The 24,600-nt window shown below is 40.1% G+C and overlaps 1 protein-coding gene across 1 annotated transcript in view; it reads right to left on the minus strand.

Annotated features, from left to right (window-relative positions):
• Window positions 1-408: 408 nt before the first annotated feature.
• The window catches only part of CDS1 (CDP-diacylglycerol synthase 1), a 44,420-nt gene continuing 20,228 nt past the window's right edge, over window positions 409-24,600 (minus strand). Inside the window, exons 6-14 of the mRNA XM_006143295.1 lie at window positions 22,501-22,559; window positions 19,430-19,512; window positions 17,477-17,564; window positions 14,809-14,877; window positions 12,609-12,761; window positions 11,028-11,147; window positions 8,472-8,575; window positions 3,075-3,198; window positions 409-848 (exon numbers count right to left, since the gene is read on the minus strand). Of these exons, the coding sequence (XP_006143357.1) occupies window positions 837-848; window positions 3,075-3,198; window positions 8,472-8,575; window positions 11,028-11,147; window positions 12,609-12,761; window positions 14,809-14,877; window positions 17,477-17,564; window positions 19,430-19,512; window positions 22,501-22,559 (812 nt within the window). The 3' untranslated portion in view covers window positions 409-836. The remainder of the gene's footprint in view (window positions 849-3,074; window positions 3,199-8,471; window positions 8,576-11,027; window positions 11,148-12,608; window positions 12,762-14,808; window positions 14,878-17,476; window positions 17,565-19,429; window positions 19,513-22,500; window positions 22,560-24,600) is intronic.

The raw sequence follows: 24,600 nt of genomic DNA on the forward strand, positions 1-24,600 counted from the left end.
GCACGAGGCTGGAGCCACATGAGAAGCCCACATTCTAATTCTGGGTCAACCTGAACACATAGAGTACACCCCTGTATGCCAGTGGGCCTCGCTGGTTAAGGCTGAGTGGGCGATCATGGCATGGCAAGATGAGGAGGTGCACTGATGTCGAAGAGTTCCTATTTGCACATGAGTGTGTGTGCGCATACACACACACACACACACACACACACAACCTCCTCTCAAAAAAATTGCCTCCCAACAAACACTGACGTTCAATCACCACCAGAACTTACTTGACCCTAGGCCTGAAGATGTCGCTGTGTCGGCGATGGAATATTTCCATTCCATGCAAGTCCATCATTATTTTGTAAACACGAGTCCATCGACTATGTCTTCTCAATGAGAAAAAATGGCACAAAGTCAAAATATGGTTTGTTTGTTTTATTTTCCTATCTCAGTTTCAGGGGAAGATTCAGAGAACTGATGGACACATGTCATAAGCTACCATCACTCGTATACAGAATATCTACACTGCTCCTACGTTTGCTTCATCATGGAGCAGGTGACACCATCACTGTTCAACCCAAAGTGCAAATGAAGTTACTACAGAGGAAAAAGGACGTGTGTGTGTGTGTGTGTGTGTGTGTGTGTGTGTGTGTGTGGTCTTTTATTCTCAGGTACAATCACCACCACAGGGGAAAGCACTGGGCGTGACTTGCATCCCACAGGTTAAAAAGGCCATCGATAAGTACCTGCAGAGTACTTCCAGCTGCAAATTCGGAAACATCAGCCCGTACTGTGAAAGCTGCTCCTAGTTTTCCCATTTCTCTGCCACCACATGGCTACGCTGGAATTTAAGTCCTCTTCTTAGTGCAAATATAAAAGTGATCAAAGTCAGCATTTTATGGCAATCTTTTGCTAAAATATATTCTATTTTTTTAATATACATGCTATAAAAGTACGCTAAAAAGGTCAATCTGTAGAGCTCTGTTAAAGTTAAGAATTTACTTTTTTACATAGAGAATAATGTACACCCAAATCTAAAAGTATATTTGAGAAAAGCTATTGTTCTGCTCCCAAATATTCCTAGGTTCATATTTTGGTTATAATAATATTGGTTTTATAATACATGTATTCAGTAATGCTTTCTCCAGACTCTGTGCCACGATCCTCACCAGTGACTTTAAACAAAATTGTGGAGGGAATTACAAGGAGTTCTTTCCTGTGCAGATTACCAAGAGTTTTCCTTGTAAATTCCTCTCACAAAATTTCCACTTTATTTTTTAAACTTTGGTATCTCAGATTCTTTTATGATCAACATTTGGAGCTGTTAATTGAAAAAACAAAAAAAACACAACAACAAAAATCATGAGATGTTGAAAATGCACGCGTAGGTGCCCGATTATGAACGTGACCGTTCCCTCCTGTCCGAACACTTCCAGTGCCACGTCTAGGTCTTATGGAATAGTGTGGAATAACGCTGACCGCACACACCCAGTGCTGAGGACGCAGCAAATGCATGCGATACCAAGCAGTGAGGCTCCCAGCATCGTGTGGGACTGTCACTACCATAATCCTGCAGGGTGCGTGATGAGGTGCCAGTTACAGACCGTACCATGGGAACCAGGCCCCCTCCAATGTTAAGTACAGCAGTAGGACGGAAGTAAAAAATAACTGAAATCTGTCTCTGATTCAAACAAAAATATCTTCTTTTTTCATTAGCAAAACGGTCTTTGAAATATATCATCTCTCCCTCTGCACACTTAACCAGGAGGACAGGGCAACTTGATGGCTAAGCGCCCACAGCTGGATACAAAGAAGAGGACGGCTGTAGACGGCACACAGCGACAGTGGCTTAGTCCGTCCACTGATGAGACACTGGCTCTGATCGGGGCACAGCGTCCAGTCCACCGAGGGGAAGAAAGGTTTGACATTCATGTCCTTTTTGTTCTTGATGAAAAATCATTCCTGCCTGATTCTCATTCTTGGGGAAAAAATAATCAGCTGATGTCCTTGGATTTTATGACATGATGCTAAAGAGGAAGGGGACATAAATTAGGGATTGCCAGGTGGCTGGTCTGGGACTGGGTCTCCAGGCAGGTTCTCTGTCTTTCCCAGTAATCTCCAGTGGGCTGCACCAGAAACCAGCAGGAAGTACCCGGGACACAGGGACACAGGCAGAGTACCTCCTGGTCAGCTTCAGTTCCTCCCCTACTCACCCCCCTACCGATCTCACCACGTGCTCATAGCTACAGAGCTTGGGGGACAAGCAGGGGGCCTGGCCAAGGGGTGGCCCAGGCCACATGTTACTGTCTTATGCCACCTCCTGAGCGAGCACTCGTTCTCTGCTGAGCTCAGAGGAGGATCCGAACATTGTGCTCTTCATAACAGAATCCTTTGTCTCGAAAAGTTGCTGTGAGGTCATGTCTTCAAATGATTTTATCAGAAGTTGAATCCATGCATGTTTTCGGTCCCCCGCTCCTGAATTTTGAACCTGCTTAAATGGCAGAATACTTTCCCCTAGCAAATGATTACTTTGAAAAGTGGACAATGTCCTTTTTAGGGGGAGGATCCAACTCAGCCCTTCAGAAAATACTTCAGACACAAGAGGAGGAAGTGCAGGAAAACCGACTTCCCACTCTGCCTTCTACGGGGCATTTTTGCTAAAATTAAAAGCAGCTCCAGGTACAAAGGTAAATATTTGTGCAAAAGGGCACACTGCTAGGTGCAATATTAGGACACCCTCGATTTACTCGTTTTATAGTGTTTGACTCTTTAAAATACAAGTCTTTTCAACTATGAAACCTGGCAAGTACGGGGAAGGAAGTTAACATCAGAAAATGCACTTTAGAAAAAGTACAGGATATTCTGCTGGTAATTTGCTACTTATTTCATAACTTAGATCCGATAAGAGTTTGTTAAATATTCACAGTAATTTCAAGGAAACATTCATGTCTGTGAAACTTCAATCTATTACATTTTCAACCACTGTTGAGTTCTTTTTGTTCTGTACAATTATGAAATTTCCTCTGACAGTGCTTTTCTGCAGAATTCCTCCTTGTCGGTCCATCCCTCTCAATAGCCAGTTATACCTTCAAGGGAGGCTGCAGGATCCCCTTCTCGATGAGATGAGTCTTCAGGGTCTTGTATATGTTTAACTGCTGCTCGGGCTGAAGCACCAACAGCTGCTGCAGCACTTTGCTGGGATTCGGACCCCTGACGGGAAGGCAGAGAGACAGAGGGCATGCTGTTTAAATAGTGCCAAGTGAAGCGTGCAGTCCCAACTGAAAATAAACCAGGCCTGCAGGTACAGAGCGGCCGGCTTTGCAGGACCGAAACCACCTACAAACATTCTCAAAAGGGCAACTGGAATGAGAAGTGGGGAGAGATAACCCTGAAATTGGACAAGATGCAAAAGCTGTTTGGGAAGAATGAATTAGGTTTGTTTATAATGGGATAAAATAGCATTCCAGAAGTGTCAGTGCTGAAACACAATGAGCTCTAGTTTCCAGTGGGCTGAGGGGTGGGGGTCGGGGTGGGGTAGTGTCCAGTGGGTGGGAACTGGACTCTACCTGATGAACAAAGGATACATCAAAAAGAGGACATAAAAATAAAATTTAAGTTTTTAGTTTCAAAGAAATGTCAGATAACAGACAGTACTTTGTTGGAAGAAATGTCCCCAGGACCTATGAAGTTTCAAGAGACAAAACACAAAGGTTCTAGGCTAGCTTGGAAGCCCCTACCCAGGAGACAATAGGTACTTTGTACAATGAAGGTCTTTGGTATAGCCCAATAAAGGGGCCAAACTAAGGTGGATCTGCTCCAGCTGGAGGAGGATGGGAAGATGGGAGGAAGGAGAGCCCTGCACTCCTCAGCCCCTCCCACAGCAGTCCCAGAGTGGTGGAGCCCAGCCCACCTGCTGGGCAGTGACCCCCCCCACACACACACACACACAGCTGGCCCATCTAGGCAACATCCACTCAACAACCAGCACATGGGCCCTCCTTCAGAGGCTCCCTTTCCAGTAGATCTTCCCACTTCCATGTGCCAGCCCTCCTCCTTGCACCCTTCCCTTCCATGGTGCACTCAGGTTGGAAGAGTTCCTTGGGAGGACTCCTACCCACACCTTGCCAGTCACGGGTTGCCAGTTCCCACCCACTGAACTCTACTCCCCCCCGCCACCAGCCCACTGGAAACTAGAGCTCATTGTGTTTCAGCACTGACACTTCTGGAATGCTATTTTGTCCCATTCTGAACAAACCTAATTCAAGACAAGCGAATGGCATAATGGTTATGTCACTGGACTCCCATGTAGTTGACCATAGTTTGAGTCCTGGACCCAGTGGCTGAAAATTCATGCCAGGTACATATGCATGTGTGCCCAAAAATCCTGAGAGGCGAATGGAGGAGAAGGGATTGCAGCATAGCCATCCCCCCAGGGGTGATTTCTCACCTCCTGGCTCTCTCTCTGTTTGTCTTTCTGGTAAGCATACATACCCTGTATCAAAATTCTCAATTAAAAAATAATAAACTCAATTAAAGCCTTAATGTATATTTATTGTTCTTTATACTTTTTTTAAACTTTAGTCATTTATTTTTTATTTGACCAGAGAGGGACAGAGTGAGAAAGAGAGGGAAAGTAAGAAAGCAAGCCACCAGGTCCAGGATTCAAACCGCAGTTGGCCATGTGAGAGTCCAGTGCCCTTAACCGCCACGCCACATGCCGGCCCCTGTTTTTTATATCTTCTATGAAGTACTTGAATAGGAAAAGCAGAGTACAGTTGTCCCTTTTTCTGGAGAGCACTAAGTAAAATCCAATAGAGAAAAGCAAGATATGAGTAACGCGTGGGAGATGTTACCCAATTCTGAGAAGGTAAATGAGTACATGAATAAATTAATTTATGACTTACAATAAAGACTGCTCAAGTAGAGTTTTAGGAAGCAGAAACCCCAGCAACAAAGAAGTGTCTGCGATGCAGTGCCAGCACAGTGGCGATGAGCAGAGGAACTAACTCGAATCTTCTCTGGAAATCTTTGGATTTCAAGAGCCCAGACCAGCCATGCCATTGGTCATTTTCATGCATGTGGCTCGACTCCTCTGCCAAAAAGTTGTGACCATTCACCTCGCACAGCCAAAGTCTACTCAAGGCAGGCATGGCTTGTCAAAAGTCATGGCAACTTAACAGCCTAAGCCCAGAGTAGGGGCAAACAGAGAAAGGGAAGGCTAGTTAAGGAAGTTCAGCTAAATGCAAAATATGTCAGCAGGTGCTCCCAGCCAGTGACATCCTGGCACTAGGGCTGTATTTCTAATAGTCTATATATCTGCTTTCAAATGGCAGGCACCGTGGCCGAGCAGGACAGCTCTATGACAGAAGAGCAGATTTCAAAAGAAGAAAAGAGTATGAGTTAATGCCCTAAAAAGCTGCTATCTTCTAAAAATAAAGAATTCCGAGGACTTAACCACTAATTACTAATACCTAAATATATCCATAAATAAATTATATGCAAATAGGATAAATGCTCCCATTAAAAAGACAAAAATTGCCCACAGGGTTATTTTAAAAAATGGAAACAAATCAGCTATGTGTTTATTAGAAGAGAGAAACAGACAAAAATATAAGGATAAACAAATACTAAAAATATAAGGATAGGCAAAGAAATACTATGCAAACACTAAGCAAAAAAAGCTAATGCAGCTATTTTAGTACCCAGTAAAGTCAGCCTGTGGGCAAGTGTTAAAGAAGGGCATTACGTAACAACAACAGGGCTAATACCACACTATGTAATGACCCTAAATTTGTACAGACCTAATGCAACTTCAAAAAATTTAAAGCAAAAATAGAAATAGAAATGAAAATAGACAAATTAAAAATGACAATGAAAATTGTTTTCAGAGAATTATTTAATTGTATCTATTATTTTTAAATTTGATATAGGGCACACTTGCTCACCAGAGAAAGAAACAGAGGGGAAAAGTGAGAAAGCAAGCTACCAGGACTGAGACAGTGATCAGTCATGTGGAAGGGGAGGCCAGCACCCCAATCACTATGTCACCTGCTGGCCTCCACAATGAAAGATTTCAACAAAATTAGTGCAGAAGATTTAATTAAGTGTCACCTAATTGACATAGGCAGTGTATACAAACAGTGCCCCCCAAACTGCAGAACACAGCTTTATTTCACATGCACATGGAATATGGACCAGAACAGACTGTAGGCTGGGCTGTAAAATAATCCTCCATGGGGCTGGCAGGTGGTGTGGTGGTTAAGGGCATTGGACCACATGGTCAACCGTGGTTCAAGTTCCAGAACTGCAGCTTGCTTTCTCACTTTCTCTCTCTCTCTCAGTCACTCTAAAATAAGCAAATAACGTTAAATAAAAAATTTTTAAAATAAATAAATAAATAGATAGTTAGATAAAACAACCCTCCAAAAATACTAAATACTGAATCAGAAAGAGCGTATTTTCTGTCCACAGTAAGATTAAGTCTAAAATTGCTAGAGGAAGGAGAATGAAGAAATCTCCATTTGTTTGGAAAAATCAATATACTTCTAACTGGGTCAAAGAAAATGTAATATGGAAATCAGAAAGTATTTGTAACTAGATAATGAATATACAAACATATAATAACTTGTTGTATGATGACAAAGTAGTACTTAAGAGGAAATTTACAGTCTTAGATGGATACATTAAACAAAACTGCTGAAATCAAATATCTAAACTTAATCTCCAGAAACTAGAGCTCTAAAGAGACAGATCTCACATGGCCTTACATGCAGTCTGGACCCTGGATAGAAAAACATCCCAGGTTTGTGATCATGTGTGCCCCAGATCCTAAAAGGATGGGAAAATGGAGAAGGGGCTGCAACAAGACCATGTTCCCCCTCTCTTGTTCCCCCTCTCTGTCTCTCTCTGCCAAGTGCATATGCCCTGTGGCAAAATTTAAAAAAAAAGAAAAAGAAAGAAAAGAAAAGGAAGGCAAATTGAACCTAAATGAAATAAAGAAATGAAAAATGAGAGTGGAAATCAATGAAGCAGAAAACAACTAAATAATAAAGAATATTAACGAAGAAGTTGTTTCTCCCAAAAGATTAATGGAATTAATAAACTTTGAGCAAAACTGCCCCAACCAAATAAATTTAACACAAAAATGGTCACTTGGTGATGGGCATATATTTAAAATGTGTATTCAGAGATCTCTAAATATGTGTGTTATTCTAAATAACTCTATGAAACAAATCCTTTTTTTAATGGCTCAGGTGCTATTAATAAGCACTCTGCCGGCTGGGGCTCCCATAGAGACCATGGACAATGGAGTTCCCGTGTAGCTGATGTGGTTCACTTTCATAACCAAACTGGCATTTTAGGGGAGAATCAAAGCACAAAGTTTAAGAACAAAAATAAATCACCCCCCATAAAATAGCAACACCATCTACGCACTCACTAACCACACCCCCTCCACACAACCCCGAACCCCGTGGCCTGCTTTATCTTCTCTGTGACACTTACAACCACCTGACAAGCTATACTTGTTTATTGTATTTGTTTATTGTTGGTTTCCAGCCCTCACTCCTGCCAACCTGCCAACAAGAAGCTCTGAAGGAAGGGACTTGGTTGTATTCTCTGCTACATCAGTGCCCCAAATATTCTACACTGCATAGCAGGCACACAGATGATAACTGTGGAAGACATGAGTTCTGCTCCTCTCTTCTGTAATTCTTAGAACTGGATCACTACAATGCCCACAGCTGAAAAGTTAAAGCTCCTCCTGTTTCAAATCCAGTGCTATCCCCATTAACTGAGAACTTGGTCCTGCTAGGGGACTATGGCTTAGAATATTGTTTTGTATGGGGACCAGCAGGTGGCAATGGTGGTGGTTAAGGTGCTGGACACTCCCACATGGCAGACTATAGTTCAAGTCCTGGACCTGGTTGCTTGCTTTCTCACTTTCTCTCTCTCTGTCTCTCTCTAGTCAAATTAAAATAAAAGAATGAATGAAGAAAATTAAATAATTCCTTTTAAAATATTGTGTTTTATATTGTTCAAATGTATGTGAAACAATTACTTTTTTTTTTTTTTGAGTGATTTTTGCTATAGGGCACATGCACTCACAGGAGAGACAGAGAGAGACACAGAGAGGGAAAGTGAGAAATCACTTCCTAGGGGGATGGTCACATCGCAATCCCTTCTCCTTCATTCTCTTCTCAGGATTCTGGGCACGCGCACACTTGTTCCCAGCGTGAGTTTCAAGCCACAAAGTCTGGGATTTAAACTACAGTCAGACACAGGAGAATCCAATGCCTTAGCTACTATACCGCATGCTGGCCCCAACAATTACAATTTAACCATGCTTTTCAGGGCTACAGTTCCAGAAGCCATCATTCCTTTTGATATTATAGATTACCACTGACAGTAAAAGATAACTTCTTCAGACTAATGTCAATAGAGACGAGAACTCAGAATAATCATCTAATTAAACATAAACCCACCTTATAAAACTTGTGATGTACACATGCACAAAAGTTGCCATCAAATACTGACAATCGAATCTGTCCATTATTCCACCATGTCCAGGAATGGTGTTTGCAAAATCCTTCAGAAGCAAACAAAAGTTAAAAAAAAATTAACTGTTAGAAATTCCTATCCATAAATCTCTCTTTAGTATCATGAACTCTTTAAGAAAATCCTACTGGGTTATTTTTCACCAAATATAAACGTATTAGAACATTTAAAGTACATCTTTCAAGTATATGCCTGTTTTAGAGTGGTTTCTAAACTAACCCACACACTCAAATAATGACACTAATTAAACATGAATTAAACCTAGCACCAACTTTTTTTAGTTATGGAAGCTTGTCTAAATAAAAATTCTATCAGCCATTACTAATCTCTCCTTTTGCTCCAGCCTATCCATCTGTCTAACCAGAAGCTATTTGGGGAGCCATTTTAGCATTGCTGACAGATGTACAACTGGTTCTAACTCATGTTTATCCTGATAGTTATTACTCTGAAATAAACATTTTACTACTAGGATAAAACATTTTCTCTGTGTTTTTTTAAAATGTTAAGAGTAAAAAGAAAATCAAAACAGCTAGCTCATTTGGGACACGTCAGTCTATTAAGTGGCTGAACTGAGAGAACAAGTAGTTAAACCTCTGCAAATTGACTGTGCAGATAGACTCACGCACCTGAGCACCCAGGAAATGGAAATGGCAAACTGCCCTTTTAGTTCACTCAAGCCACCCTAAAGTATCTACAATGTTCCAGCAATCACACTTTCATTTTAGACATGTTTTAAAAAAATAAAATAACAAAAAAACACTAAGCCATTCAACAAGAAACCTTAGACTGAAGACCATTAGAGAAAATACCATTCTTGGGGCCAGCAGATGGCTTGGTGGTTAAGGCCCTGAACTCCACATGGCTGACCATGGTTCAAGTCTCAGAGCTTCTGGTTTGCTTTCTCATTCTCTCTCTCTCTCTAGTGAGTGCTAGTGCCCTATAAGTTAAAATAATAATAATAATAATAATAATAATAATAATGTTAAATAATTCTTTAATAAAAAAGAAAATACCACTCTAAATATAGCATTTCTCTTTTTAAACACTTATCAAAAATGATTTGATTGGGGTCAGCAGGTGGTATGGTAGTTAAGGCACTTGGTCACCCCCACATGGCCAACCAGGTTCAAGTCCCAGACCTGGTGACTTGCTTTCTCACTTTTCCTCTCTCTCTTTCTCTGGTCAAATTAAAAATAAGTGAATGAATAAATAAAAATTAAATAAATAATTCTTTAAAAAAAATTAAAAAGATTCATTTTTGCCAATCCATTTCCTTTCTTTCCTTTCCTGCTAACTAAAGCATCAGAAAGCCATGGGAACTCAATTTCACTGCTGCTCTGTCGCCTTTACAGGACTTGTCTTGCATGGTTGTGGCTGTAGTTCTCTGCAGATGACGTGTGCTACCCTGCTTACAGGGGTGGCACCATGAGGACAACCTCTTGTACACATCTGCACACTGCATTCCATTGCATGTGGTACCTTGCCCATGGCTGAGGCTCACTGAGTGGATGTACTTTACTGCCCTGGCCACAAAAGCCCTTACATGGCCTGAGCCCACCTGGTTCCATGGTGTCATCTCCAATGTGGCATAGCCACATTGTTCCAGCTCTTCTTCCAACACACCATGCTTCTCCACCACTCTGTACTCTAGAACTCTCTCTCTTAGATTTCTCTGAAGGGATTTTTCCTTCTCTTTTTCTCAGATCTCTGCTCAAGAGAGGCCTCCTTTAGTAGCCATTTTTTAACACCTGAGGGCACAACATTCCACCCTGACTGCCAGAGCATGTGAAAGAGGTTAATAGAACTGAGGCTGCTTTACACTGGTCGAACTTAAACGAAACATACACATCATTTTAACTATCTGGAACAAGGGTTGGCATTCCACGTCCCACTGCCCCAAGCCAGCCCACAACCTGTTTTTATAGTTACAGTAAACTCAGCCATGCCCATTCACTGACATACAGCCATGGAGGGGGCTTTCCTGCTATGACAGCAGAGGCCTAAGTGGAGTCTCTGTGACAGAAGGAATGGTCTGCAAAGACCTTACTAAGCATATTTGTTTATTATTATTCCTATTTACCCTCTGCAGGAAGAACATGATGACCCCTGGTCTAGAATGGACAGTTACACATGCCAAAGGTCTGTGTGGCCCTTCACATGAAACTGTCCTAGACGCCGAACACTGAACTTCAGCAATTCGTGGCTGGATTACTGGAGTGCTCAAGAGACCAAAACTGTGTTATCTAGCCCACATTCAGGGGAAACATGCCCTTTCTATTTAAGACTATGACACTTTAAAACATGTTAACGCAGTGACCAAAACTAGCAAAACAGAGCACACCAAAAGCAGCCCCACAGCACTCCTATGAGGCTGAGAGAAACAGGACCTAAGTTTTTGCCTAGGGACTAAACGTAGACCAATAGGGAACCACAGTCCAGCTCAGTCATGTTCCCTAATAAGGTAAAAAATTAGCTAAACACACCTTGATTTTGAAAGCTCTTTTGAATCCACTGGCAAAGAAGCCTCCAAACGGGCCAATTAAGGATGCGAACGTTGAAAGAGCAATACTGTGTATCTGGAAAGGGTACAAGCTCACTGTCTCCTAAACAGGAAAAAGAGGAGAAAGGGCAAAAAAAAACAAAGCGACCTGCATTAACACTGAGTTTGAGTGCGTCACTGTATCTGACAACCAGAATATAAATGGTAAGTCAAAGCATATTCATTATCAGTTTGCCCAACTTTGAGGCTCATGGGAGAAAACTATATTGTGAACTCCCTGGGGCACCCTCGACTTGGCAGTGCTCTCTGTCCCCTGCAAGCACGTTGACTGGCACTGTGCTTGCTGCAATCAGGTAGGCTCTCTCTAGACTGTCTAGGAACTTGGACAACTTCTTCGTTGTAGGCTTACTACAAATTGGTTCATTTCTAAATTATTTTAAAACCAGCAGTACTTTGCTTTTATAATTATATCATTTTAACTCTGTACTTTATTTCATTGTATTTTATGATGAGATATGGAAAAGTTGTCCTTTTCTCTAAAACTAGATTGAATGCTATGGAAACAAACAAAAAAGATGCTTATAAAAGATGATCAAAATGAGCATCGGGGGCCAATTACAAAAGATTTGAGGAGAAAATCATAAAAATTGAGAAAATTGAGAAAAATTCTGTAGACAAATGATTCTTAGTTCTACTCCTCTTTACATAACCTGAAACTACAAATGGTGAGAGTGGTTCAAAAGAAATGTTTGAAAACACCAGCTGCCGGACCTGTTCTCCAAGGGACAGTCTTATTTCTAATCAGGGATTGGCAGCGTCTAAAGATTCCTAGCAGGTAACAGATGACTTAGCAATTCAAAAAAATTCTTGGAACTTATGTATTTATACTCAAGGTAAGAAATAATTTGTTGGTTAACCTACTTCTCAAATATTATGGGTTTCAGTTAAAACTAAAATGTTGAGATACACACACATGTGGGCAAGGATCCACACATAACTATGTGGCGGCCCACTTGACTGGACCCCCACGGTTCAGTGAGGTTCCGTGAGACAGCACATCAACACCCTTCCCTGTGAGATCTCAATGATGCCTCTGAGGCAGCAGTGTGCTTTTGGAAGGAAACTGATTTTCAGAAGTTAGACGCTTTCTCTACCAATAAATGTCCTCTACAAATCAAGGGCTCTTTAAACTTTTGAGTTGTAATTAATTTTTAAATTGAATCAATTCATTCCAGTAACATGTGAAACTCAATCTAATTCGTTTGTTTCACAAAAAACTTAAGGAATACTGAAAAATGTTCCCAAAACAAATTATCATCAGTATTTAAATCAATAGACAAGTAAATTCTTAGCATACAACTGATTTGTAATAGTAATACTTTATGTTCACGAAATAAAAGGACAGAATATAGATAGGTAGACACTAAAACCAGGTCTACAACACAGAGTTACAAGCTTTGCACATTAGTTTCTTATAAAAGTCTAAACCCCACTTTTAAAGGAAGGATAATCTTCACAGTGGACGATCCCTAGAACTGCACGTATCTTGAACCTCTCCTCTTACCCGTCTCAACACTGCCTTCAGAAAGGGAGGGAGTGAGTAACTCTGAAGCTGGAAAAGTTCCGAGGGCTCACATTCCGTAACGAAGGAGTTGACGTCACTGCGATATTCCACCGGGCAGACAAAGTACTGGTATTTGGATAAGACATATGCAGCCTGAATGAGAAAGCAAGAGCTTATGAAACAATGGATAAATACATGTTTTTAAGTTTAATGCACCAGGTCAAGGATACGATGCTGGAATTTCTTTGAAGAAACATTCTGCTATATATATTTTTTCAAAGTTACATGGCCATAATTGTCTCAGTAAAAGACTTGAAAGTCTTTTAGCCAATGAAGTGTTTGAAGTCAAAGAAATTGTAATCTCTGGATGACCACAACTATTAAAGTACAGGAGAGTAAAGGACTAAAGTCTATTGTGGACAAGCTTAGATTAATTTCATCAGTTAATAATTAACCAGTCATTCAAAATTACTAAGAAAATAGTGCAAAATAGGGGAAAATACCACTACTCACAGTCAACCCTCAAAACCTGGACTAACTTATTCTTTATCTAGCTATATCACTATACTTTTTAAAACAAGTTGTCGAGGCTGGCGGGTGGTATGGTGGTTACAGTTCCGGACTTCCACATGGCCTGGATCTGAAGCCTTGCTTTCTCACTTTCTCTCTCTCTGATCAAATTAAAAATTAGTCAAAAATTTTTTTAGAAAGCTGTCTTCAGCCACAGAAGTAGAAAACACATAAATATATTATTCTAAATTTAAATTGCTAGACATTAGCTTATTCTTTTTACTTTCTCTTGTTGTCATTCACCCCATTATTTTGTTCAAGAATGATTAGCAAAAATCCAAATACAACACTAGGAATGGATATAAACTAATTTTGCTTCCAAACAACTAGCTACCTCAAAACCATTTGTTAAAATAATATGCATAATTTCCCTTCTCATGATTTTTCATGAATTATATTCTCATGGGCTAGCTTTTTATCTTCCAATGGTGAAGTTATTCCTGCAGTATTTCCAAATTAATAATACCAAGATCTTACAATAATATATAACTTAATGTTTTAATTATTCTTGTTTCATCATGTATAAATAATGGATAGGACTGGATCCTTTTTCATTATCTATCAAAACTTTAAAATAATTTTATTAAATTCTACTGGAATTTTCATTGAGAATGAACTCCATTTATAAACTAAATGGAGGAATTATAGTGATTTTCTCATCTAAGATCATAGCACATTTCCATTTATTTGTATTGTGTTCTCTTTTGAAGCTAAATGTTGTTACTAGTTGCTGTATGTTCGGATATAGAATAGAACTACAACTTTCAGGGACTAGACTTGAAAAAACAAACTTCCTAATTGTAATTTTTTATATATTTGTCTTATATCCGGTCATTTTACTGTACCCATACTGATTTTCACTACTCTTTAACAAAAATCTGATTCCATAAAGTAAACTAATTTTCATAGTTACATGTGAACAATTAGTTATGTATAATTTACAGCCTCTTCCTGCACATTGGGTTCACAGTAACCAGCCATTAAGCCACATGACCGCTAAGTGTTCAAAGGCAGAGCTCTTAGGGGGTCCAACAGGTGGCATGGTAGTGAAGGTGCTGGATTCCCACATGGCTGACTGTGGTTCAAATTCCAGACCTGACAGCTTGCTTTCTCACTTTCCCTCTCTGTCTCTCCCTCTGGTCAAATTAAAAATAATATTAATAAACATTATATTAATAAAAGAAAGGCAGAGTTCTTCAACATACTGGGTTGTCGAAAAAGTCATGATACACTTTTGCATAGAAAAACACAGAAAAATTTCATCATGATTTTTCCAACCTAAAAATTTGTATTCTCTGATATTCAAAGCCATCACCTATCCCAGCACCTGTCTTCCATACGACAGAAGAGTTGTTAGAAACTACCAAATCACCACAGCAAAACACTGGGCTCCAGACTAGTGTACATGAGAACCATGTGGCAGAACTGATAGGCTGGGACACAGATTTTAAGATCCCCAGATGATTCCGCTATGGAGTCAGTATGAGAGCTACTGGAGTAGAGAATCAATTCTGCTCTCTATATATCAATAAAATAGATAATTAGCAATTTGGCTTAATGTTTTTAGGTTTAGAATAGTCTAATAAAGTTGGTACAGTTTTTTCAAAATATAAACCCTAGTAAGACTCACAATGAATCCAAACACAACTGTGGAAAAGAAACCGCCAATGAATCCTTCCCAAGTCTTCTTGGGAGACAACTAAAAAAAACATCAAAAAGAAAGAGTTACTACAGTTAAAAGTAAACACACACACACACACACACACACACACACACAGTACATATATAAGCTCTATTCAGGGAGTTTCCTTAATATCTTGTACAGGGGTCCTCAAAGAGTTCATGTAAAAGGTATATTATGAAAAAAACTATGCAAGGATTTCAAAAGTTTTTTCACCGAAATAAAGTCATACTTTAATTCCATTTTTTCACACCTTTTTGAAGTCCCCTTGTACATCTCCTCTTCCTACATTTTTCTTATTAGAATGGCCCTCATTTATTTGTGCGAATATCTGCAGTTGTAATTAACACATATCGGTCCTCAAATATTTGATATGCTTTGAATACTGGTTGGTTCCTATTAAATAACCTCAATTGTTTTTTTTATTTTAAAGGACTAAAAATTGTATACCAAAATAACCATCCCAAAACTGATGCTTACAGAAACCCTCATAAAGGCTAAACTAAGTTTTTGATGAGATATATTCACTTTAAGTACATAAGGTCAGTATTGATCTGTTAACTGGCAAAAAAAAAAAAAAAAAAAAAAACCACCAGAATGAATACAACAAAACATGTACCCTACAGCATACTAGATTTTCATATAGTCTTAACATGCCACACACAAAACAGACCTCGTTCTGGAATGGTATATATTCCACAGCCCCAAATACTATGATTGCTCCTCGAGGATTCATACATCCTTCTCCTTTTTCCATAAGCTATAGTCTGCTCCAGGGTAAAGAGGAAGATGCTGTGCTTAGGAATAGATGCTATTGGTTTCAGATTTGGGCTATTGTTTCCCAGTCAGGGAAACTACAGAGTATTCAGGGAGGAATATCTGGAGGAAAATCTGGAATTTGGTGACGAGAGGGCAGAAGGGAAAGATTCAGGTGTGGATGAGGCAAAATACCCAGAAGTGCAACAGGAGATAGATGGAGATGTGTACGGGGACTTGATTATCAGACCACTGATGACATCTGTCACTCATTTTTGTGAAATAGCAGGGACAGAAACCAATTACAGAGAGAAGTTTCTGAGAAATAAATGGGTTACGGGCCAAGCTACATGAATTGTTATGGATCTTTTATCCTGATAATCACAAAGCCCTAAACCAAAATGGCTGTCAGAAATGATTTCTTTGAGCCAGCAGGTGGCATGATGGTTAAAACAGCTGGATCCCACACGGCCAACAGCATGGTTCAAGTCCCATACTCAGCTGCCTGAAAAACATGCCGGCATGTGCGTGGCATGCCCAAGGCACTGGAATGGTCATCGCCCCGGGGGGGTACTTTCTCACTTTCCTCTGCTCTCTCTGGCAAATGCATGCACCCTGCAGCAAATTTTTAAAAAGAGAAGTGGGGGCCAGCAAGTGGTGTGTTTAGAGGAGCTGGATTCCCACATGACTGACATGGTCTGAGACCCAGACCGAGTGGCTTGCTTTCTCACTTTCCCTTTCTCTCTCTATCTCTGTCTGGTCAAATTAAAAAATAATAATAACAAATAAAATTAAATAATTATTTTTTTTTAAAAAGTGAAGAAATGGTTTCTTAAAAAAGCTGATGATTGTTCTATAGAGAAGAACACACAGCTTCTTAGGATAACTTGCTACTATGGCAGTTAAGTGGACTACAGTTCAAAAGTACTCACTGATGGGGAACCAGCAGTTAGCGTAATGGCTATGTCGCTGGACTCCCATGTAGTCGACCGCGGTTCGCGTCCCAGACCCTGTGGCTTAGAACTCACACCGGGTGCATGTGCGTGTGTGCCCAAGATCCCGAGAGGAGAATGGAGGAGAAGGGATTGCGGTGTGACCATCCCCCCTGGGGGGTGATTTCTCGCTTTCTGTCTCTATGTCTCTCTCTGTCTGTCTGGCGAGAGCATGCATCCTATAGCAAAAAACAAACAAACAAACAAAAAAAACCTCTCCAAAAGTACTCACTGATGATTGATTGAGAGAGATTTTTGCTATAGGGTGCCTATGCTCACCGGAGAGACAGAGAGAGACAGAGAGACAGAGAGCGAGAAATCACCCCAGAGGAGTGATTTCCCTTCCTTGCTTGCCCTCTTGCATTTGACCAGTATTTTAGTGTAGCATTCTACAAGCTTTTTTTTTTTTTTTTTAAATAACTTTGGGTGTAAAAGTCTGACCAAAGGTCTCCAGTATGTGAAGATGGTAAAATTCACTCTTTTAGGAAGTTTGGTAAGAAAGGGGATAGATGAAAAGACAGCCTGAGGAGAGAGGCAAGGAAAAGCCTTTCACAGAGTGGGAGGGAGGTAGATGAAGAAGCCCTGCACCAAGGGCTAAGAAAAGGAAATCAGGGGAAGATGAACCAATAATTCAAATGTGAAGGCAACTGAAGGAGGCTAGCCCTTGCTAAGGAGCTAGTAGACCAACTGAGGAAGAACCAAGGTAGAAGGAACTACTGGAAATCCGGCTCACTGCCCCACACCGTGGCTACTAAGAGCAGCTGAGGGAAGTCAAGGCGTCTCAGAAATGTAACCCGTGTGACAGCACCACCTTGCTGGCTCAGCGTTAAGGCTATGATAGTGGCTTGCTTTTAATATTTTCCCATTACCTTAATTAATGGAGTTCTTCCAAAAAAAAATCCAAAAAGGTAAGCAGTTATATCATTGCAGATAACACTTGATATTGGAACAAGGAACCTTTAGAAATAAAAATCAGCAGAAAAAAAGTCCATATGATTAAGTATCAAATATGCATACAGATTATGATTCATAATGAATAACCCTGGGATTGTCTGCAGCCTAGTCAGGACATCAGCAGAAACAATAAATATCAACCAAATTTGGCCTTTCGGCAATTTGAGCAGAGAAAAGCTACAAATAGACTGACATACAATTGGGTCATCGGGAAAGTCATGCTGCATTTTTGCATAGAAAAATACGTCATGGGACCAGCAGTTAGCGTAATGGCTATGTCGCTGGACTCCCACATAGTCGACCATGGTTTGCATCCTGGACCCGGTGGTTTAAAGCTCACACGGGGCGCATGTGCGTGCGTGCCCAAGATCCCGAGAGGAGAATGGAGGAGAAGGGATTGCAGCGTGACCATCCCCTCTGGTGGGTGATTTCTCACTTTCTACCTCTCTGTCTCTCTGTCTGGCGAGAGCACACGTCCTACAGCAAAAACCTCTCAAAAAAAAACAACGTCATGACCTTCCCAATGACTTAATAGAAGAATATTGCTAAGGAAAAATATTAAATTACCAATTTCTGTAGTATGGACATCTAAACTGTCATTTTATGGGGAATAAGTTATAATAAACAAAAGGTAAAAGTTTATCTTAAGAAAAGTAGCCTTTTAAAATGGAAATGTTTACAGTATACTTTGATACATTCACATAAAGTTCTTAATACAAATTCCCCTTTGAGAAAAAGTAGTCATTTTAATTCTTTCTTAGTGTGACTACATTTGATTCTACTAACTGTGCAGAACCTACTTACTTTTACAACTGACCCCACCAATTAAAAGTCAGTATATATAAGATAATCTTCAATTCCAGATGTTTACACACTCACATTTCAGTAAAAACCATAAGACTATTAAGACAATAAAAGTTATCTTGAAAACCCACTGACTGTTAAAGATCTATAATTAATGCCTCACATGTGCTGGTAGTGGCTACTACTCAGCAGAGGCCACACGGGAGGCCTGGGTTCAATTCCTGAACCACCCTAAAAACCCAGACATAGTGGCATGCTTCCGGAGTCCCAGATACCTGAGAGGCTGAGGCAGAAGGATGGCGAGCTCACTGGCAGTGTGGGCAGCACAGCGAGACCCTGTCCGAGAGGGCCAGGTGTGGTAGTGTGCACCTGTGGTCCCAGCTACTTGTGGACTAAGGCAGGAGGACTGTAACACAAGACCCTGCTTACAATAGTATAGACACACGTAGGGCTGGGTCTGTGCGGCAGCGGCAATGCACTGCTGATCACTGCTACATCTACCTGGAAAATCACAGGTTCAGTTCCCCAGTCTGCCTGTACAGGCCCGTTACACACCCTCACAGCCTAGGAAGACTAGTGGAGGAATGGCAGTGTGGGACCCGGGAAAGGGTGCTTATCTGTCTGTCTGTCTCGCCCTCTCACTCTCATGAAAGAAACTTCAAAAAAAAATTATACATATACAATATAAATAAAATGAATATGGAGAAGATACGGTCTGATTTTTTAAAAATCTTAAAGCTTTTCCTTCATTCCAATTGATTTTAACTAATAATAAGTTTTATAATTTTTGATATAATTTTTATTTAAAATGCAATGAATTGTTTGGGGCTTCTATAGGGACCTTCTGCATGTTATTTGGACCTTGAATAAAAAAGGTTTCCACTTGTTAATGAAGTATTTTTGTCTCCAGTTGTCAAATAGCAAGCAACAGCCAGTAAGCTACTTTTGGAACAGAAGCACAACAAACAGAAGCTTTTAGTAGAAATCTGCAAGACACTGACCCATGTTTAAGAGCTTTAAAAGTGCTATGAAATAAATAAGGCCACGTAATTTTGTTCCCTTACCATATCATGCCTTCAAACAGATTTTGGATGACAAGATGCGACTGAGTAACGGTTATCAGTAACGTGACATGAGTCCATGCGAACTGTTAACAGCCCAACAACACAAAATTAGTGAACACGACTGATCAGAGCAGGCAAAGAAGCAACCGCAACTTCGAAACACAAAATTGCTACCATGACTTTTGGGCAGGATGTTTAGATAAGGTCATACACAATGAATGGCATTAGTAAGTTATATTCATTCTGCTGTCTACTTGAACTTTTAAATAATACAAACGTTTAACAAAGTAATCTTAGATAGAATGCCAATAACTTACACATGAATGAGAAGCTAAGAATACTGATTTCTGGCTAATTTAAAAAACACATATATTGGCTTAACGGTTGCAGGATGTTTAGATAAGGTCATACACAATGAATGGCATTAGTAAGTTATATTCATTCTGCTGTCTACTTGAACTTTTAAATAATACAAACGTTTAACAAAGTAATCTTAGATAGAATGCCAATAACTTACACATGAATGAGAAGCTAAGAATACTGATTTCTGGCTAATTTAAAAAACACATATATTGGCATAACGGTTGTGTTACTGGACTCCCATGTAGTTGACCACAGTTCAAGTCCTGGACCCGGTGGCTTAAAACTCACACCGGGCTCATGCGTATGCATGCCCCAAATCTCAAGGAAAATGGAGGAAAAGGGAATGCAGCGTGGCCATCCCCCCAGGGGGTGATTCCTCACCTTCTGTCTCTCTGTCTCTCAAGTGAGCACACATGCCCTATAATAAAAATCTCTCTCTCAAAAAGAAAAAAAAAAAGGCATATAAAAAATAAACCAGTCTCGGGAACCAGCAGTTAGCGTAATGGCTATGTCGCTGGACTCCCACGTAGTCGACCACAGTTCGCGTCTCAGACCCGGTGGCTTAAATCTCACGCCGGGCGCGTGTGCGTGCGTGCGTGCCCAAGATCCCGAGAGGAGAATGGAGGAGAAGGGATTGAGGCGTGACCATCCCCCCCTGGGGGGTGATTTCTCGCTTTCTGTCTCGATGTCTCTCTCTGTCTGGCAAGCACACGCGCCCTATAGCGAAAACCTCTCCAAAAAATAAATAAATAAATAAATAAACCAGTCTCGAATTGATAGATTTAAATGATCATGAGAAATGTATGGTGCTATATAAAGACATTTCAAGAGAAACTTTTCACTCTGTCTAGGTTGAGCAATTATAAAAATGGTAAATACTGGGACCAGCAGTTGGTGTAATGGTTATGTTGCTGGACTCCCATGTAGTCAATCGCAGTTTGAGTCCTGGACCTGGTGGCTTAAACTCACTCTGGACATGTATGTGTGTGTGCCCAAGATCCTGACAGGAGAACGGAGGAAAAGGGATTACAACATGGCCATCCCCTGGGGTAGGGATTTCTCTCTTTCTGTGTCTCTCTTTCTGGTGAGCGCATGCGCCCTATTGCAAAATCCACTCAAAAAAAAAGAGGAAAGAAAAATGGTACAAACTTTTTCTTTCAGAGTTTAGTACATTCATTTTTCCCCATAGTTATTTCTAACTTAAAGTGGTTTAAACCAGCAAGTTCAACTTCTCAGAAGCCCTACACTTTCATCCTTGAAAGGTGATCGTCACAATTCTCTCCAATGACAGCTTTCAAATGTTAGTTTCAAAGGCCTTTGTGCTTCTTTGATTCTATCTACCCTGAGAGATGGCCACTCAGTGACTTCTAGCATAACTAGGCCTGAATGTGAACAAAAAGAAGCTTCGAAGTCCTACAATTCTGACTGAAATTTATAAGACGACTTAATAAATTTGTTTCCCACTTTAGAGAACAAAATACTATATTGTCTTGTTTTACCCTATTTTTATCTGTCTAAAAAGATCTAGTTCTCACTTATCTCTTTGCTCTGAAATGCATAAGTGATTTTTTTCCCCACCAGGCACCAATTATACTTCCACAGGAGAGTCTACTATTTCTAATGTGTCTTGATTTTTTCTAGATTTTCAATAAGAATTTGACTCTTCACTCTCAGATGCCCTGCCATTAGAAATATAAGGACTACTCGGGATCAGCAGGTGGCATGGTGGTTAAGGACTCTGGACTCTCACATGGCTAACCATGGTTTGAGTCCCGGATCTGGCAGCTTGCCTTCTCACTTTCCCACTCTCTGTCTCTCTCGTTCACTCACTCTATCCCTCTCTGGTCAAATTTAAACAAAGAAAGAAAGGAAGAAAGAAAGAAAGAAAGAAAGCTAAATAAAATAATTCTTAAAAAAAAAAAAGAAATATAAGGAATACTACCATTTCCCAGGAATTAATGTCTGCGTAATGTCTGAGTGCAGACAAGCAAAGCATGAATAGGAAATACATTCCCAATCCAAAAGAAGCCTTACTAATGCATAAATTCATGGATCTAAACAGTACAACATACAGTCTCATAATTCGCTACAGTTTAAGAAAATATGAGAAGTTGATTATGTACAGTGACAAATTCCCTCAAGCACTGACTTTGAAACACTGAACAAAATACCTTATGCCAAAAAGAATTATGCAGTCCTACGACTAACCTTAGCTACCCAGAAAGTAAATGCTCTGCTCCCCTCGAACTCATGCCAAGGGCAAAAAAATATAGTTAGTTACTCCCCATAGACAAATACCATAGTGGGTCATCAGAAAAGTCGTGTTGCCTTTCTGCATAGAAAAATACATCATGACTTTTCTGATGACCCAATAGATGCTTCCCAGACCTAGGAGCTGTGCAGAAGACTGAAAACTCATCCAATTTCAAAAAAAATTCAGGGAGTCCAACTACTTTACCTTGACAGCCTTTCACAATAGTGAGGGGAGAAAAAGTTGTTAGGAACTTAGAAAACAATGGAAATCTTAAAATCCTCTAAATCTTGTCGACTTCCATATTTCACATTTAGTAGCCATCCGAAATGGAAATTGCTCGCACATGCATGCAAGACATGAACGAGCAGATCAGATCATACCTTCTCACTACAGAAAATGAAAACAAAAGGTTTTTATTATGCAAAGTGACTCCGGAAGGATGGCGAATACGCACCATGTAAAACTGCAGGCGGTAGTGTTTCTTCACCAAGCTCAGGACGAACATGCAGAAACCTGTTCAGGAAGGAAAGCACAGGCCTGTTGTGCAATTTGGTACAAGAAGAAAGATTCTCTGAGCCCAAATAAGCCGATTTCCTATTCCACATCTAGGCACATTTCAGCTGCTCACTCACTCACAGGCTCTCCTCCTGTCTTCTATTAAGCATTTGAAATAAGTGTCCTGAGGGAAACAATCCTGCACTCTCTGAAGTACCTCATTTATTCCATGGCACAAATTTAATAAACACCCCTTACATTAATGAAGCAAACTAGTCCCTTGCTGATATGTGGACATGGAAAACACATCTTGAATTTCATTTGAGTAATACTTGTTACATGGATGCGGCAAAGTATGTACAGGAGGTTTTTGATTTTTTTCTCTATTCATGATAAAATACCTGCACATGCATGTAAGAGAGACAGAGAGATGACCCTCCACAGGGGCTGGTCACACCACAATCCCCTTTCTACGCTGGCTCCTGAGTATGAATTTGTGCCTGCCGTGTTTCAGGCTGACCAGGTCAGAGATTTGAGCTGTGGTCGCCATGTGAAACCTGGCTTCTCTTGGACAGCGTATCCGCACTATGCCACCTGCCAGCCCCATATAGAATATTCTTAACCTCTATGCAATACAAAATGTAGTAACTACTATGGCAACTAATGTCTACAGAACCCTTTTATGTTCCAGACTCTTGTCTAAGCATTTTACACATACTGTTTCATTTAATTCTTCCCACATCCCTGTGAATCAGATATCTATGATTATCTCCACTATACAGATGAAGAAAAATGTACAAAGAGCTTTATTAATTTACTGAGGAACGGGACTAGCAGGTGGTGTGGTGGTTAAGGCGCTGGATACTCCCATATGGCCAACTGGGGTTCGAGTCCTGAATCTGGTGGCTTGCTTTCTCACTTCCTCTCTCTCTCACTCTCACTCTCTGTCTCTCTCTGATCAAACTAAAATAAATAAATAAATAAATTAAATTGAATAAATAATTCTTTTAAAAATCATATGACTTCATTTTCCATATTCTTTTTCCTTTTTTTTTTTCTTTTAGAGAGGTTTTTGCTATAGGGCTCTTGCGCTCGCCAGAAAGAGAGATAGAGAGACAGAAAGCGAGAAATCACCCCCCAGTCTCTTCTCCATTCTCCTCTTGGGATCTAGGGCACGCACAGGGTCCAGGACTCAAAACGCAGTCGGCTACATGGGAGTCCAGTGACATAGCCATTACGCTAACTGCTGGTCCCAAAAAGAATTATTAAAAAATTTACTTAAAAAATTATATATATAAAAAAACCCTTTCTAAAAAAAAAAAAATTTACTGAGGAACAAAGGGTTGGGAAGGAAATACTCAGATCCTGACCTTGAAAGTCAAATGGTTTTGTGAACCACTATCTTAATTCAAGTTGAGAGTGACTTGAGGGGCCAGCAGGTTGCGTGGTAGTTAAGGCACTGGACACTCCCACATGGTCAAACATGGTTCGAGTCTCAGACCTCTCTCTCTTTCTGTGTCTTTTCTCTGATCAAATTAAAAGAAATGAATGAATAAATAAAATTAAATAATTATTTTTTTAAAAAAGGAATAAGCTTGAAATTCTTAAAACCATATTACAATAAGTATAATTAAATGTAATACTCTTAATAATTACTAGATTTATAAACAGTATTTGTGTCCATGTTTATATCCTACAGACATATTACAAAGAAAATTAACAAAAATAAAATTTATTGCCCAATTAAGTAAAATGTAATAAACATACATTTAAAAATAGGAGGTAATGGGGCCAGCAGATGACATGGTTAAGATCCTGGCTCCCACATGGCTGACTGCAGTTTAAGTCCCAGACCTGGCTGCTTGAAAATCATGCCAGGCATGTGTGCATGCATTCCCAAAATCCCAGGAGAAAAATGGCGAAGGGATTGTGATGTGGCCATCCCCCTCACCCACCACCCCTACCCTGAGGGTGATTTCTCACTTTCCTTCTCTTTTTCTCTGTCTCTCTCTGATGAGCACACACACCCTATGGCAAAAATCTTTCTTTAAAAAAAAAG

This window comes from Tupaia chinensis, unplaced genomic scaffold, assembly GCF_000334495.1.
Source record: "Tupaia chinensis unplaced genomic scaffold, TupChi_1.0 Scaffold000094_1, whole genome shotgun sequence".
NCBI classification, from domain to species: Eukaryota; Metazoa; Chordata; class Mammalia; order Scandentia; family Tupaiidae; genus Tupaia; species Tupaia belangeri.